Consider the following 16,268-nt stretch of genomic DNA (forward strand, 5'->3'; position numbering starts at 1 on the left):
CACTACCACCCCCAGCAGAGCTTTTCACTGATACATGTAGCTACATACCAGTGTGGACGCAGCCTGTTTTTCATCATTGCATGTAGCTACACTTACCTTACAAGCTGTCGCAAGAGGTGTACAGCAGTGTTGCCTCTATTTTTTTACATCCATGTGTGGAATGAGTTTTATTATGTGCACTAATATGGAGGTGACGTGGGGTTGCGTTGAGGGGTTTGGAGTGTGGGAGGAGACTCAGGGCTGGGGCAGATGGTTGGGATGCGGGGAAGGGGGGTGGTGAGGGCTCTGGCTGGGGATGATGCAGGCCATGGGGTGAGGCCGGGGATGAGGGGTTTGTGGTGTAGGCTGCCCCAGGGCTGCGGTGGGGAGAGAGCACACCCCCCAGCCCTCTGTCACCACAGCAGTCTGGGGTTAGGGGAGAGGTTTCTCTCCCCAGTTGCAGCAGCTCTGGCAGGACTGGGCTGGAGGAGGGGAGAGGCGTCTCTCCATGCCTGCGGCCCTTGATGCCTTGCTGCGCAGCCTAGGGGAAACTTAGGTGTGGAGCATAGACGTAGTATAAGAGAGAAATGAGGAGTGGCAGAGCTACTATAATGAACGGGATTAATATAAATGATGCAAAGTCGATTCAGAGGAGCAAATAATAAGTTATTTAAACTTTTAAATTATTGCATGGTTGATGGTTTGTCCTTGTTGATTTTTACAGGTGAGGAATGATTCCATCCAATTTAACTTCCTCCACCACCAGGCTCCGCAAGAATTTCTAACAGAGAAACTCATGTTAAGCGATTTATTGCCAGTGGTTTGCTTTTAGTTGCCAGTCATCTCACCTGAAAGGATTTCTGAAGCCTCTTTCACTGCGACTCTTATTCAGTGCGTCTCTGTATCTCTTTTTTCAAGACAGCATTAAGAGTTACAATATTTTAGACATAACTTTATATTTTCAACTTTTTTATATTTGATAAATGACTTAGTCCTACTAAAAATATGGGCATTTATTTAAAAGTTAACATTTGTAATCAGACAAGCATGTACAATTGTTATCAGCCCATCTCTGGAAGGGATACATCTATAATCATTGGAATCTTTTTCACAGACATTAAGAGTAAATTAATTATTATCCTTCTGATGTATTTGATTAGTGAATCAACATCACAGGTATGGAAAATATTTTCAGTGTCTACAACTGCCATTTTATTTAATTTTATGAATGTGAATTTTAGTGCTCATAAAAGATGCCAAACAGCTCAGGAAATTGAAAGTTAAATACTTCCAATCATCAACTGAATAGTAAAGGCAATGACAAAGATAAGCTTTCTCAGACAGCCCTAACAGCAATGTTGTTCTGGAGGGGACTATCTTGAAGGCATGCAAAGCCAATTTAGCTTCCCAACCCATTACACCCTGTTTCTTAACTGAGAATACCCATATGGGTGCCAATTGTGATTAGTTTGTGAAATAGATACCCATACAAATTCACTAAGGATAAGAGACTATGACAGGCATCACATCGAGGATAGCTATTCAGGGAATGAAGGAGACAGAGCTCATGTTGGAAACTGTTGATTAAAACGGTTAATTAACAAAAGTATGAGGCACAGTTATACAGAAGGCAAGTTCTGTGCAGCTGAAACAGCAGGTCATTTTTTAAACTCTAAACTGGTCCATTAATTTGATTAGTGAATCAACATCACAGGTATGGAAAATATTTACTTAATTTTATGAATGTGAATTTTCTGCTAGTATTGGATATTTTCATTCTTTATTTTCAGTCCTTCTTCACTCGACCTCTGAAGTGGTCCATCAATTGGAAGGCCCCAATGTAGTCTCCAAAGAGAATTCCCATTTTCACAGGCAAAATACTGAAGGAAAAAACACACCAGAGTATTTACATAGTCTTATAAATCACAGAAGTGATCGATGAGGCTAAGTCCAAGAATACAAAGCGTTTCAGATTCTAAAATGAAGTACTAACAGTCTTCAGAATGTATTTATGGGGTAGCAAGTACTCCCAGTGTACAGAGAGAAACTGAGGCAGCGATTCCCCAATATCAGAGCCAGGATTAGAACTCAGGAACCCAGTCACTAAATGGACACATTCCTTTAGAACATATTGCCTCACTGTCCACATGTTAATGTACATAAAGAAATTGAAATGAAAGACATTCCCCAATCTAAGCGGGCCCAATTTCTCAATTTATTTTGGAAACTGTCAGTCCTAGGAATAATTATTTTTGTACTCAAGACCTCAGAAGCCAAACTTCTCCATATTCGCATAACCCATCTATACAACAAGATTTGCAGTTTTGTAGAGATACTTAACTCACTCAAGTGGTGGCGGAAGCTATAAAAATTATATATTGTAATTGAAGTACAGGATTTTTGTTGAAACAGTTTTTTCACTCCTCCCTAAAAGTGTCTCATGCATGCTCACCTAGATGCCCAGTGTCTCTCGAGTTTTTAGGATGCGACTATGAACAGATGTCTAGCAGAAAGACAAGGGCAAATGAAGAGGGATATTTGGGGAGAGGATGGAGAAGAGAAGTTAGTAGGGAAAAAATTTTAAGCTGCCCTTCTCCCACCTCTGAAGCTATCTTTTCAGTAGCTGTTTATGCACTTCCTGCTACTTACAGAATCACTTTCTACTGTCAGAACAAAACTGCAAACGGTTACATTTAAAAAAAAATAGAAACATTGATTTTAAAATAGGCGTTGGACCACTAACTGCTGTTGGGAGTGGGACCAGCCTTCAAATAGTCCAGGAACTTAAAAAAAATGCCTAAATAACAAATATATTTTGAAAGCACTAAAGAAAAAGGTCTTCATAGTCTTCTCTAGTGTTTTATCCTAGTTTTTTTAAAAGTAGTGGGATAATATTGCATCAAGCCTCCAATAAAGTTAATAAACTCCAATAGAAATAAGCCACAATAGAGCATGCATTAAATAGGCTATTGGTATGCTCAGCATTCGAAGCAGCACACACTACCTTTGGCCTTCACCATACCCAGGGTGTGCAAGCATGTCAGGGCAGAAGCAGCATTTCTGTGCGTTTATGCAATGCAGCACTGATCCTCACAGTGGCTTCTAGATGCTAGTATGATAGCTCTATTAATATACAGCAATATATATGCCTATTAAATTGCAGCAAATTATGTTATCTGAAGCAAGGAATATGATAATATTTCCAGAACCAGTTTGTTTCCGGTACAGTAGTCCCTTTCTTTTCAAAGTCCTTCACAAATCCTTCTGAGATTCAGATGGCTCCTCCTCACCCACCTGCTATCCCTAATATTAGAAGTTATGTGCTACAGCCCATCTTTGTTGACTGATTCTACTCTCTGCGCTGTTACAAGGGTTATTCTGTGTTCCCATTTGTGCTTGCACTGCTTTAACACATCCACTGTAGCAGTACTCTTGGCTCCCTTTGGCTTAATTAGAGAGATTTAGAATCAAACTATGGGCCAAGATTTAAATAAATAAATAAAGGAGCCTAAAGATAGGCTCCTAAATCCATATTTGGCCACCTAACTCAGTGGCCAGATCTTCAAGAATGTTGAGCATCCAGTAACTCCTACTGACCTGCATAAGTGCTCAACACTATTACAGGGGCAGCCCCTCTCCATAGCCAAGAAGAAAACTCTCTTGTAGTTTTGTTCAGTCAACACTAACAACAGTTTCCCTTTAGAGATTATTTAAATATGTATAGCAATGGGAAAGTATTCCTTACTGGGACTCTTCAGAGTCTGGTATAAGATATGTAGACATGCAAGTTATCCAAGACCCACCACCTGAGGAAGCCTTCCTGTAGCAACAACTTATCTAAAACTTAAAAGCAACTTGAAACCCACAAAGGTAAATATCTAAGTAGGCTTAGACTCAACAGCCCAAGTAATCATTTGATATAGTAGCATGTAGAGTCCATAATCATGCAACTAAACAAAATGCATTTGAAAGCAGAAAGACACAAGCATGACAAGGAGAATCCCATCCTTACCTTTTCATAACCCATAAAACGTACATGCTTCGTGGCATCAGCAGAAGCACTTGCTCTCGTTGAATAGCACTCACAATCTTCTCAGCTACATAGTCCAAATCTAGAATAGGAAGTAGACGTGGCCACCTGGAAAAAGACAACATATGGCTACTAATATGACATTGTCAAAACTTTCACCTATATGTTTCATCTGGATAACTTCAAATTTAGAACAAGACAGCTTCAAATTTAAAGTTTGCTCCTTACAAAAGAAGGATACCACATTTTAGAAAGATTTTGCCTCTAAGTTAGAAGCAAACATTACAAAAATGAAGTTCTGTTCATGGAATTATATAACACCTGACAAATCAGTTTGAAAGTGGTGAACAACCGCTGTCTTGTTTTCACTTGGGATTGGCGCCTGTGAGCTCAATTCTTGCTATCTTCAAATCAAGCAAAAATTTTATTTAGATAAGCTTATTCTGCTTCTACATTTTCTGTGTTTAACAGCCATGAAAGATTGTACTGACGACTAGGTACACTACTGAAGTTGTCATGAGGAAGGTGGAGATTTGGCAGCCAAATAGGAGACAGTTGAGGCTTTTGGCATCTAGATAGAAGACATGAGAAAAGAAACACTGAGGGCATGGCTACACTTGCACATGCAGAGCGCTGTGAGTTAAACCCGCCTTCATAGAGCACAGTAGGGAAAGCGCTGCAGTCTGTCCACACTGACAGCTTCAAGCGCACTGGCGTGGCCACATTTGCGGCACTTGCAGTGGCATTGGGAGTGGTGCATTATGGATAGCTATCCCAGCATGCAAGTGACTGCAACGTGCTTTTCAAATGGGGGTGAGGTGGGGTGGGGTGGGATGGAGTGTGACAGGGAGTGTGTTGTGTGTATGTGGGGAGAGAGAGGGGGGATTTTTGGGGTGCTGAGAGTGTGTCAGCAGGCTGTCTTGTAAGTTCAGACCCCCATCTCCTCCCGCCTCTCTCTCTCTCTCTCACTCAAACGGTAAATGTTTGCTTTTTCTTGGCGCTGATAAGCAGCCAGCTTCTCTGGAATGGAGCTCTGAAAGGGCATTTCTGCACTCCTGCAGCCGATTTCACAACAATGACATGAGTGGCCAACTGACTTAAGGGGATTATGGGATGTTTCCAGAGGCTGATCACAGCACAGTAACGCAACACCTCGTTCATACTGGTGCTGCGGCACTCCAGTGGGGCACTGCAAACGTTATTCCACTCGCCAAGGTGGAGTACCAGCAGCACTGTAGCTGTGGAGTCAGAGCGCTCTACGTGCCTTGCCAGTGTGGACAGGGAGTGAGCTTTGGTGCCCGGGGCTGCTTTACTGCGCTGTAACTCACAAGTGTAGCCAAGGCCACAGTCTGTGTCCTCTAAAATGAGCAGCGAAGTAGTTAAATGTGTTGACAATAAAAGTAACATCGTCACTAGGTTATAGAGTCAATAATCTGAGTGGCAGTTTACATTTTTTCCAGAGTTACTGTTTCAGGCTATTTGCAGAAACAGGAAGAGAACTCTTCATTGGATTACACTAGCTTGATATTTGGAAGATTCATATTCATACCATAGGGGCTAGAAATGTAATTAAAAAGTCTTAGATTCTGCAGTCTGGCAATCATTGGGCTTTGTCTATGCGCCCTAAAAATGGCACAATGAAGAAAAACCTACCTTATAATAGTTTCAGATTATATCCTTTCTACTGATTACTAATTCCCTTTCATAAATCATATATTTAATCAAAACACTTTTGACGTGCCATATACTAATTACACACAAAACCCCAAAATTCACTCACTTGGTTTTACAACCATCAAACATTCCTGTGTTGATGAAGTAAGGACACACAATAGTGGTTTTAATGCCTGTCTTTCTTAGAGCCAGCATTTCTAAAGCAACTGTTTCTGCAAAGCCCACGGCTGCAAATTTACTTGCACAATAATCTGTAGAGTGAAGAGATGAAGAGTTATTTATTGCAGCTAATTTTTTCAGTAAGAGAAAAATCTCTCAACTCTCATAAAAAACATAACTACATGGTTTTAGTCCAGTGTCTCGTGCTGAGCAAACCAAGCACAACCTCTTGTCTGAGAAGAAAGTCTGGCAAAATTATGTTCTAACAAGAGTAGTCTGGGTACTGTTAAAATAACTGTGCTTACACATTTATCTTAATTGTGAGCTGAACTGCAAAAAGTGAGTGTAAGTTTATGAATTGTCACAATAACCTATAACAAATGCTGATGTGAACAGGTATGAAAGGGAGACAGAAAGACTCAGTTTGTTCTTACAAAAAGGCTGAATGATATAATTCAAGGATAATGTTAAGATTATGCTTGGTCAATAAAAAAAAGTCTGGGACCAGAAATTAATGAACCCAAATTGGTGTGCCAAAAATTAGGCCTACTTGGTGAACAAAATAAGGAAGGGGATGGGCTACTCTGCCATTGCTCCCTTTTGAGGTCCTTAAAAGAAAAGACTCCCCACCACCGATCAAAAGCTGTCTGAGAGAGGGATAAACTTTACCATCATAGCTGCCACCTCGGCTGTCTCCTAGGACAAAGAATCCCCTGTGACGACACTGGGCCTCTGTTGTTCTAATCCTGAGACATGTGCTGACTAGACTGGGCCAGAGAGAGAGATTCACCTCCACTGGCTCTGGGTAAACCCCAACCATCAACTGGCACGTGAGACTCCTCCCGCTCCCATCATGTGTCTTTTCCCTTCCTCACAATATTTCTTTTCTTTCACCTTCTGTGGTTAAGAGTGGCTAAATCAGCCATGCCTACATGTTTTGCAACACTGCTGTAAGCCTGTTATCAGAAAGGCAGCTAAAACCAAATGTCCTAAACGGCCAGATACAAGTTTGCCAGGTCTCAGGGTAGTCATGCCTGTGTTTTTCCAGCAGTAATGCTGCAAGTAAGAGTCAACATCAAAGACATAGAAGCTGCATTTTCTATCTTTGCTGTTCTTTTCTCTCCTATTGTGCGTCCTGCTTCATCTTCCAAACAAGAGGACCAGACTTAGTAACAGCAGCAGCTCCAAACCTAGTCCATTTCAATTACTGTCTCCTTCCCCCTAGAAGGGTAGTTATTATCATCTTTAATACCATCTAAAAGCTCAAATGAGGGGAGAGGAGGAAGGGGTGGATATTCCTTCTACAAACTCCCCAGCAAAAGGGAAAAAGCCACAGGATGTTATAATAAAATCCTTACTTAACACTTTACATTTCAAATGCTTTAACTGTTTTCTTCTTCCCCTCCCCACCCCCAGCCCGGTCCTTTAATAAAAGATGAAAAGAATTTTTAATGGTGCTGAGAACCTAGGTCCCATTGAGGTAAGTAAGAGCCATTAAGTGTACAAGTGTCAGACGGCTTGGCCTAAGAGCTGTAGTTGAAGAGCATAACCAAGAATATACCTTTAGATTCCATTTAGAATGATCTCGATACACTAACCTGCTAGCCCATTGACTCCAAGCAGTCCTGCTGCACTTGCAATACTAACCAAGTGTCCATGGTTAGAGGCCATCATGGCTGGAAGGAAGGCTTTATAAGTCTATGAAACACATTGAAATCCACACTTATAGTTAAACATTACTGAAAAGTGATTTAACTGTGCAATTAGAGCATTACTATTGAAAAAGTGCCACCTATTAAGGAGACCTATTAAGTCTTAATGCTTCTCCCTCATTCTACTGAGGCTAATAAGATACATATTAGTTAGGACAGGAAGTATTTCCACATTGTCTACTAACTGAATCCACCAAGGTGGCTCTCTAAGGACTCTCCAATATGTGTCCATAGTTTTCTTGATGTTGTAGTCATCCACTAGGGGGAGTCCGAAACTAGATTGCTGTCAGTGAGATTGCAATCATTGAAGTCCTGGGAAGCTGTAGATTCCCTACACTTAAGAGCTCAGTACTACAACATTTTCCAAGTAGGCTTCCATCTTAAAAATAGCAGCTGAGAAGGGAAAAGTGAACTCCTAAACTTTCTGCCATCACTTGCTGATTTCAGCTACCCATAATGAGTCATTTCCACGTTTTCCAGCAAACAGAAACAGAGCAGCATATTCTAATTCACCACTCTTTCTTTATTGGATTATAATTTACCTTCAATTCTTTATTACAATATCAGTTCATCTCCTTCACAGCAAAATGCAAACCAAATGACTAATTTAAGATAAAAGTCTTCAAATCAATCATGCTGGCATATGTCAGTCTGACATTTAAGACACCAAGTAAGAGTGCTTTAGAGGAGGCACTCGAAGGCTACGTCTTCACTACCCGCCGTATTGGCAGGCAGCAATCGATTGCTCGGGGATTGATATATCGCGTCTCATCTAGATGCGATATATCGATCCCCGAACGCGCTTATATCGATTCCAGAATTCCACCAACCCCAACAGAGTTGGGAAGTTGACATGGGGAGCTGCGTACATCGATTCCGCGCTGTGAGGACAGTGAGTAATTCGATCTTAGATACTTCGACTTCAGCTACACGTTATTCACATAGCTGAAGTTGCGTATCTGAGATCGATTTTCCCCCGTAGTGTAGACCAGCCCTAATAGTGCAAGTTCCCAGTGGCAAACAGGTGATAGGATGCAATCAGAATAAGTTCTGACCCAACCCATGACAGCACCTGAACCAGGCTCTTTTCTGCTAATGGTTGATGAAGTAGCCAGTTTATGGCAGCTTTGGCAACCCTGCTCTGAGTCAGTTCATATCAAGAGCGATAGCACCAGACTGCCCACAATAACAGTACTTTTCAGCTTTACATTTCTCAGAAGTATCTCTTAATATCAGGCAATACTCTCTGTCTGTGTGTGTGTGTGTGTGTGTGTGTGTGTGTGTGTGTGTGTGTGTGTGTGTGTGTGTGTGTGTGTGTGTGTGTGTGTGTCACATTTTATTGCTTCTTTAGGCAGAAGTGACTGCCCACACAAGGGGCTAACCACATCCCTTAACTCTCTCCCACAAGCTTTCTGTGGGCCACCTCTCCATCCCCTCTGTTTCTGGAACTCACAAACAAATGTCATCAAGTTGCATGTAGAGCCTTACAAGAACAACCAGTTAAACAGAAATTATATAAGAGATTTCCCCCATCATTTCCAAAACAGACTTAAGTGCCAATATTCTTTCACAGTTCCCTATAAAAAAAGAATATCTGTATATTACCCAGAAGTGTGCCATGGTGTTCACCTCCATGGTTTTCTCTACAAGTGAATCTGGGGAATCAATGAACTTCTTTCCAGTTACAATACCAGCATTGTTGATTAGGATACTAACATCACCAACTTCTTTTTTAACCTAAAGGAAGGCAACCAAATCAAGGTGTTATTCCATAGCCAAAACAAAGAAAGTATGTTTTGTTATACGTTTATATTACAGGAAGTTGCAACATTGCTAATTTTACAAGGCTGGGTAGTAAGAAAGCAGTTCATAAGACTGAAGTCTTTTCACTCTGCAACTTTTTCCTTTAGTCAAGTGTTAGAACTCTGCAGACAACAACTTTACAGGTCTGTAATTTAAATGTAACCTGCTAAGGGGAAATATTGGGCTTTATTTAATAAAAAGCCACCCATACTTTGTATACCATAAAGATGGCAGGAAAAACATGGTGCCATGAGTGCTAGTGTGAATGGTCATCATAAAAAGCCAATGAGTTTGGAAGAGGGGAAGCTTTTAATCAGACTTCACAGAAGCTAAACAAAATTTGAATATTTTAAATAAAGGAAACCTTTGTCATATTTCTAATATCTTCAATTAAGGTGTTATGAGCTCATAAACAGATATATTCAACCTCCCCAGAGACAGTGAGGCCCTGATAAGCCTCTTAGGGTATTTCTACACAACAAAGAAAAACCTGTAGCTGACCCGAGACAACAGATTTGGGCTGCCCATGTCCGGAACTTCCGAAAGTCTATACAGCAATGAAACAGCCCTGCAGCCCAAGCCTAAGGCCTTGGCTACACTTGAGAGTTACAGCACTGGTGGCGGCTTTATAGCACTGTAACTCACTCCAGGTCTACACTGGCAAGGCACATACAGCGCTGTATCTCCACCTCCACAAGAGGAATAAAGAGTATAACGCTGCTCCTGCAGCGCTGCGCCGCCAGTGTGGCCACCCAAAGCGCTCTGGTTGGCCTCCAGAAGTATTCGGCAGTATCCCAGAATGCCTGTTCTAACCACTCTGCTCATCAGTTCAAACTCTACTGCCCTGGCCTCAGGTGACCAACCATCAGACCCGCCTTTTAAATTTCTCGGGAATTTTAAAAATCTCCTTCCTGTTTGCTCAGCCAGGTGTGGAGTGCAATCAGTGAATCTTTCCAGGTGACTATGCCTCCACACGCCAAATGAGCCCCAGCATGGAGCAATGGCGAGTTGCTGGACCTCATCAGTGTTTGGAGGGAGGAAGCTGTCCAGTCACAGCTGCGCTCCAGCCATAGGAATTACGATACCTTTGGGCAGATATCAAGGGCCATGATGGAAAGGGGCCATGACCGGGACGCACTGCAGTGCAGACAGGACCGGCGCTAGGGGTTTGAGTGCCCTAGGCGGATGGCAATTTTGATGCCCCGCGCGCTGGTCCCGCGGCTCCGGTGGAGCTGCCGCAGTGGTGCCTGCGGAGGGTCCGGTGCTCCATGGCTCCGGTGGTGCTGCCTCAGTGGTGTCTGCGGGCGGTCCACCGGAGCTGCGCGAGCAGGTGACCGTCCGCAGGCACGACTGCGGCAGCTCCACCGGAGCTGCGGAGCACTGGACCCTCCGCAGGCACCACTGCGGCAGCTCCACCGGAGCCGCCAGCTGCCCCCTCCGGCAAAACGGCGCCCACCATTTATTCTGGCGCCCTAGGTGGTCACCTAGGCTGCCTAAATGGTAGCGCCGGCCCCGAGTGCAGGGTTAAAGTGAAGGAGCTGCGGAGTGCCTACTGCAAAGCGTGTGAAGGAAACCGCCGCTCTGGTGCTGCCCCCACGACCTACCGTTTCTACAAAGAGCTGGATGCGATACTTGGGGGTGACCCCACCTCCACTCTGAGCACCACTGTGGACACTTCAGAATGGGAGGAGGAGGAGGAGGAGGAAAGTGAGAGTGAGGGTACTGGGGTGGGGGGAAGACACCCCGGAGTCCCTGGAGGCATGCAGCCAGGAGCTCTTCTCAAGCCAGGAGGAAGGTAGCCAGTCGCAGCAGCCGGTACTTGGTGGAGGACAAACAGAGGAGCAGGTTCCCAGTAAGTGGCTTTTATTTTCAGGAAGGAAATTTTTCGGGAGAGGAGGGTCAGGGCTGCATGCATGCATGCCTAGATGCAGAATAGCGCATTGATGTGCTCTATCACGTTGCAGTAATCGGCCTTGGTAATCTCTTCAAAAGTCTCATCCAGAACGTGGGCAATGTGCTTGTGCAGGTTTATTAGGAGAGCCGCTGTGATCCTTGTGCCAGTCAGGCTAATGTGTCCGCACCACTGTGCCGCAAGGGGTAGGGGGACCATTGTTGCACACAGGCAAGCTGCATAGGGGCCAGGGCGGAAGCCGCATTGCAGTAGAAGACCCTCCCTTGCTTCCCAGGTCACCCTCAGCAGCGAGATATCTTACAGGATAAACTCCTGTGGAAAATGTTGGGACAGTGTTCAGTGTAGGTGCCCCCTGCAGCTGTTGGCTCTCCCCAAGGCACAGAAACCCAGAGGACAGTATAGCCCTGAAACAATCAGTCCCCCTTACTCACCATTTCGGGGCTCCCGTGGGTTATGTGCGCTCTCTTTGGGATGGGAAAATAATGCTATTGTGTAGACTGTGTGTGCCCTCCTTACGTGTGGGGGAATCATTACTCTGTCTGGTATAAACAATGCTGCCTCTGTTAAGTGTTGCATTTTGCCTTTACAGATGCAACCTTGAGATCTCAGCTGTCCATGTTATCACCGGCTGAGACTGCAAAAACTCCGGAAGAGACCGCGAAAAAGCAAAGACGACATGCTGCACAAAGTGATGCATCAATCTCTCACAGAGAATCAAAAAGTGCAGGAGTGGAAGGAGAGGGAAAGCGGGATCTGCAAGGAAAACGCAGCGCATGGGAAGCAAAGCACGGAGTGGCTGATAAGCATCCTGGAGCACCAAGCGGACTCTATCCAGGCGCTTGTAGCCATGGAGGCGGAGCACTACCGCCCCCGCCCCTTCCTGAAGCCCTTGTCCCAAAGCTCTTTCCCTTGTGCCCCCATGTCAGCTCCAACCCTTCCACAACATCCGGGTTCTTACCGCCACCAGCTGCCTCCAACAACTGTATGTTCACCAACCAGCCCTGAGAACTACGACCCTTACCCTCTGCACTCAACCCCCATCACCATGCAGTATAGCCATCCTGAAGTCCAGCACTCATTGCACAGCACTCCAGACAGGACATATGCAAATCTGTGAGTGTACCATTCCCCTCCCCACCCCCTTGCCCTTTCTGATTCCCAAAAAGTTGTGTTTCTTTCAATAAATTAATTTTCTTTTCAATAAATGGATTTTTTGGTTTTGAAAACAGTCTTTATTATTGCATAAAGTAAAAGATATCTTAGCCCAGGAAAGAAACAGGAACTGCAAATTAGCTTAGGAAACAAAGATTCCTACTAACATTGTAACCACTGCATTTCACTCCCGTGCAGGGCACCAAACATTACTGTTGGTTTTCAGCCTCAAATTCCTCCTTCAAGGCATCCCTAATCCTTGCATTTGTTTTCTGGGCCCCTCTAATAGCCTTGCACTCTGGCTGGCAAATTCAGCCTCCAGACGTTGAACCTCAGAGGTCCATGCCTGACTGAATCTTTCACCCTTCCCTTCAAAAATATTATGGAGGGTACAGCTGTCATAAACAGATAGCTAAGGGTTAATGTCTCTTTCACCTGGAAAGAAGTAACCTGAAACACCTGACCAGAGGACCAATCAGGAAACAAGACATTTTCAAATCTGGGTGGAGGGAAGTTTGTGTCTGAGTTCTTTGTCTTCTGCCTGTCTCTCTCTTGGCTATGGAAGGATTTCTGTTTCCTGCTTTCTAATCTTCTGTTTCCAAGTTGTGAGTACAGAGATCATAATACAATACGGGTTATTGTTTTTTTCTTTTGTATTTACATGGTGTAGTTGCTGGAATGTTTTGAATTGTATTCTTTTTGAATAAGGCTGTTTATTCATATTTCTTTTAAGCAATTGACCCTGTATTTGTCACCTTAATACAGAGAGACCATTTTTATGTATTTTTTCTTTCTTTTAAGACCTGTTGGAGTTTTTCTTTAGTGGGGAACTCCAGGGAATTGAGTCTGTGCTCACCAGGGAATTGGTGGGAGGAAGAAGTCAGGGGGAAATCTGTGTGTGTTAGATTTACTAGCCTGACTTTGCATACCCTCTGGGTGAAGAGGGAAGTACTTCTGTTTCCAAGACTGGAAATAGAGAGGGTGGAATCCCTCTGTTTAGATACACCCCTGTGTATCTCTCCAGGAACACCTGGAGGGGGGAAGGGAAAAGGTTTATTTCCCTTTGTTGTGAGACTCAAGGGATTTGGGTCTTGGGGTCCCCAGGGAAGGTTTTTGGGGGGACCAGAGTGCCCCAAAACACACTAATTTTTTGGGTGGTGGCAGCTTTACCAGATCCAAGCTGGTAACTAAGCTTGGAGGTTTTCATGCTAACCCCCATATTTTGGACGCTAAGGTCCAAATCTGGGACTAGGTTATGACAACAGCACGCAGATATAACCGCGGGGATGCTGTTTTTGCCCAAGTCCAGCTTCCCATACAGAGATCGCCAGCAGCTCTTTAAACAGCCAAAAGCACACTCCACAGTCATTCGGCACCGGCTCAGCCTGTAGTTGAACCGTTCCTTGCTGCTGTCAAGGCTCCCTGTGTACGGTTTCATGAGCCACGGCATTAACGGGGAAGCGGGGTCTCCAAGGATCACAATGGGCATTTTGACATCCCATACTGTGATCTTCCCCTCTGGGGAAAAAAGTCCCGGCCTGAAGCTTCCTGAACAGGCTAGTGTTCCGAAAGATGTGTGCACCATGCACCTTTCCAGGCCAGCCTGCATTAATGTCAATGAAACGCCCACGGTGATCCACAAACGCCTGCAGAATCATAGAAAAATACCCCTTCCAATTAACGTACTTGGATGCTAGGTGGGGTGGTGCCAGAATAGGAATATCGATCCCATCTATCGCCCCTCCACAGTTAGGGAAACCCATTTGTGCAAAGCCATCCACAATGTCCTGCACATTCCCCAGAGTCATGGTTCTTAGCAGAATGCAATTAATGGCCCTGCAAACTTGCATCAACACGATTCCAACGGTCGACTTTCCCACTCCAAACTGGTTCGCGACTGATCGGTAGCTGTCTGGAGTTGCCAGCTTCCAGACTGCAATAGCCACCCGCTTCTTCACCAGCAGGGCAGCTCTCAATCTTGTGTCCTTGCACCGCAGGGTGGGGGCAAGCTCCTCACACAGTCCCATGAAAGTGGCTTTTCTCATCCGAAAGTTTTGCAACCACTGCTCGTCATCCAAGACTTGCATGACCATGTGATTCCACCACTCAGTGCTTGTTTCCCGAGCCCAAAAGCGGCGTTCCACGGTGCTGAGCATGTTCATGAATGCCACAAGCAATTTTGTGTCATACGCATTACACGACTCGCTATCATCATTGGACTCCTCACTGTCACTTTGGATCTTAAGGAAAAGCTTAACTGCCAAACATGATGTGCTGGCAAGACTCGTCAGCATACTCCTCAGCAGTTCGGGCTCCATTTCCTGCAGACCGAAATGGAACTCAGATTGCACTGCAGAGAAATTGTTGAAAGATGGCGCCAAATGTGGACGGAAACACAGAGATTGCTGGGATGTGAAGCAATGCATCACGAGGCGTTGGGACAGGAACCAGAATGCCCCACCTCCTCCCCCACAACACATGGCGCCAGAATGGGAAGAGGTGCTCTGTGGGATAGCTGCCCATAACGCACCACTCACAACGCCACTGCAAATGTGGCCATGACAGTGCGCTGGCAGCTGTCAGTGTGGACAGACTGCAGCGCTTTCCTACTTAGCTGTATGAAGATAGGTTTAACTCCCAGCGCTGTACAGCTGCAAGTGTAGCCATACCTTGAGTTGGCTGGCACAGGTCAGCTACGAGTTTATTTTTGTTGTGTAGACATATCTTTATGGCTTGCAGATGGTGGGGCATAAGGATTCCCCAAAAAACTTTTTAAGGATTATGTAGGAGGAGATAGGAGAATCCTTTGTGTCTTCTCCAAAGATTGCACGATTTTCTTGGTCTTCTAAAGATTTTTGTGTAACTAACATTCCTGAAAAGTAATGTGATAGTCATGGCAGTTTCTTGCAATATCCTGGTCAAATCCTTACTGACTTAAGGCCTTGTCTACAAAGTTCTGTCAGCAAAAGCTGCCTTTTGCCAACAAAACAGGGGAGGTGTATGCACTACAAAGCAACTTCTTGGGGCAAAACTCCGATATTCTGCCAACAAAATAAAATCACCTCAATGAGAGGCATAGAGCTTTCTGTGGCAAAGTTAAAGCGACAAAGCGTCAGTGTAGACACTGCTGTACATTAGGTAGACATAACTGGCTTCCCCTAGTATCCCACAATGCCTGCCGTGACTGCTCTGCTCACTGTTTTGATCTCTGCTGCTCAGGGCCGCCAAGAGGATTCAGGAGGCCCAGGGCAAAGCAATTTCAGGGGCCTCTTCCAAAAAAAAAGTTGCAATATTATAGAATACTATATTCACAGGGGGGCCCCTGTGGGGCCTGGGGCAAATTGCCCCACTTGCGCCCCCCTCCCCCCGCAGCCCAGCTGGTGCTCTGCAGGCACACGCCCCTCCCCTTTCAAAGCTCCAGGAAGTATCTGACAGCTGAGTGTGTTGCTCCATTCTGGGAACAAAGAACAAATCGTTAAGGTGGAATGCTCCCCTTCTGCCGGGCACTAGGAACACAGCCACAGGCAGACTGCTGCTGCAGGGGATGACTGCTGTGCTGCTTTGACATTCCTCAGCACGGAGAGCTCACAGAGCTGCTCAGGATGCTGCTCTCAGCAGCTGAAGAGGCTGTGGGAGAACTGGGAGGGAATCACGGAACTATAGGCAGGCAGACAGAGAGGGCTGCTTCTGTGGGGGCAAAGGGGAAAGAGAAACTGCTGTGCCATGCAGAGCTGGGGGCTGTCATCTGTGGGAGTGTCCTCCACCCCCTACCACAGGATAGGATGGTCATCCTGCTGTCTGAACTTAAAGAAACAGCATGCCGACACTCACTCTCCCCCAACATACA

General features: G+C 44.9%; 1 protein-coding gene across 2 annotated transcripts in view; it reads right to left on the bottom strand.

The window, feature by feature from the left end:
- Window positions 1–976: 976 nt before the first annotated feature.
- LOC115646801 (epidermal retinol dehydrogenase 2-like) overlaps window positions 977–16,268 on the bottom strand; it is a 34,771-nt gene continuing 19,479 nt past the window's right edge. For both annotated transcript variants that reach the window (XM_030553129.1, XM_030553128.1), the window contains exons 3-7: window positions 9,160–9,291; window positions 7,441–7,540; window positions 5,790–5,934; window positions 3,992–4,117; window positions 977–1,859 (exon numbers count right to left, since the gene is read on the bottom strand). In XM_030553129.1, the coding sequence (XP_030408989.1) occupies window positions 1,766–1,859; window positions 3,992–4,117; window positions 5,790–5,934; window positions 7,441–7,540; window positions 9,160–9,291 (597 nt within the window). In that variant the 3' untranslated portion in view covers window positions 977–1,765. The remainder of the gene's footprint in view (window positions 1,860–3,991; window positions 4,118–5,789; window positions 5,935–7,440; window positions 7,541–9,159; window positions 9,292–16,268) is intronic.

Source organism: Gopherus evgoodei, chromosome 2, assembly GCF_007399415.2.
Source record: "Gopherus evgoodei ecotype Sinaloan lineage chromosome 2, rGopEvg1_v1.p, whole genome shotgun sequence".
Taxonomy (NCBI): Eukaryota; Metazoa; Chordata; order Testudines; family Testudinidae; genus Gopherus; species Gopherus evgoodei.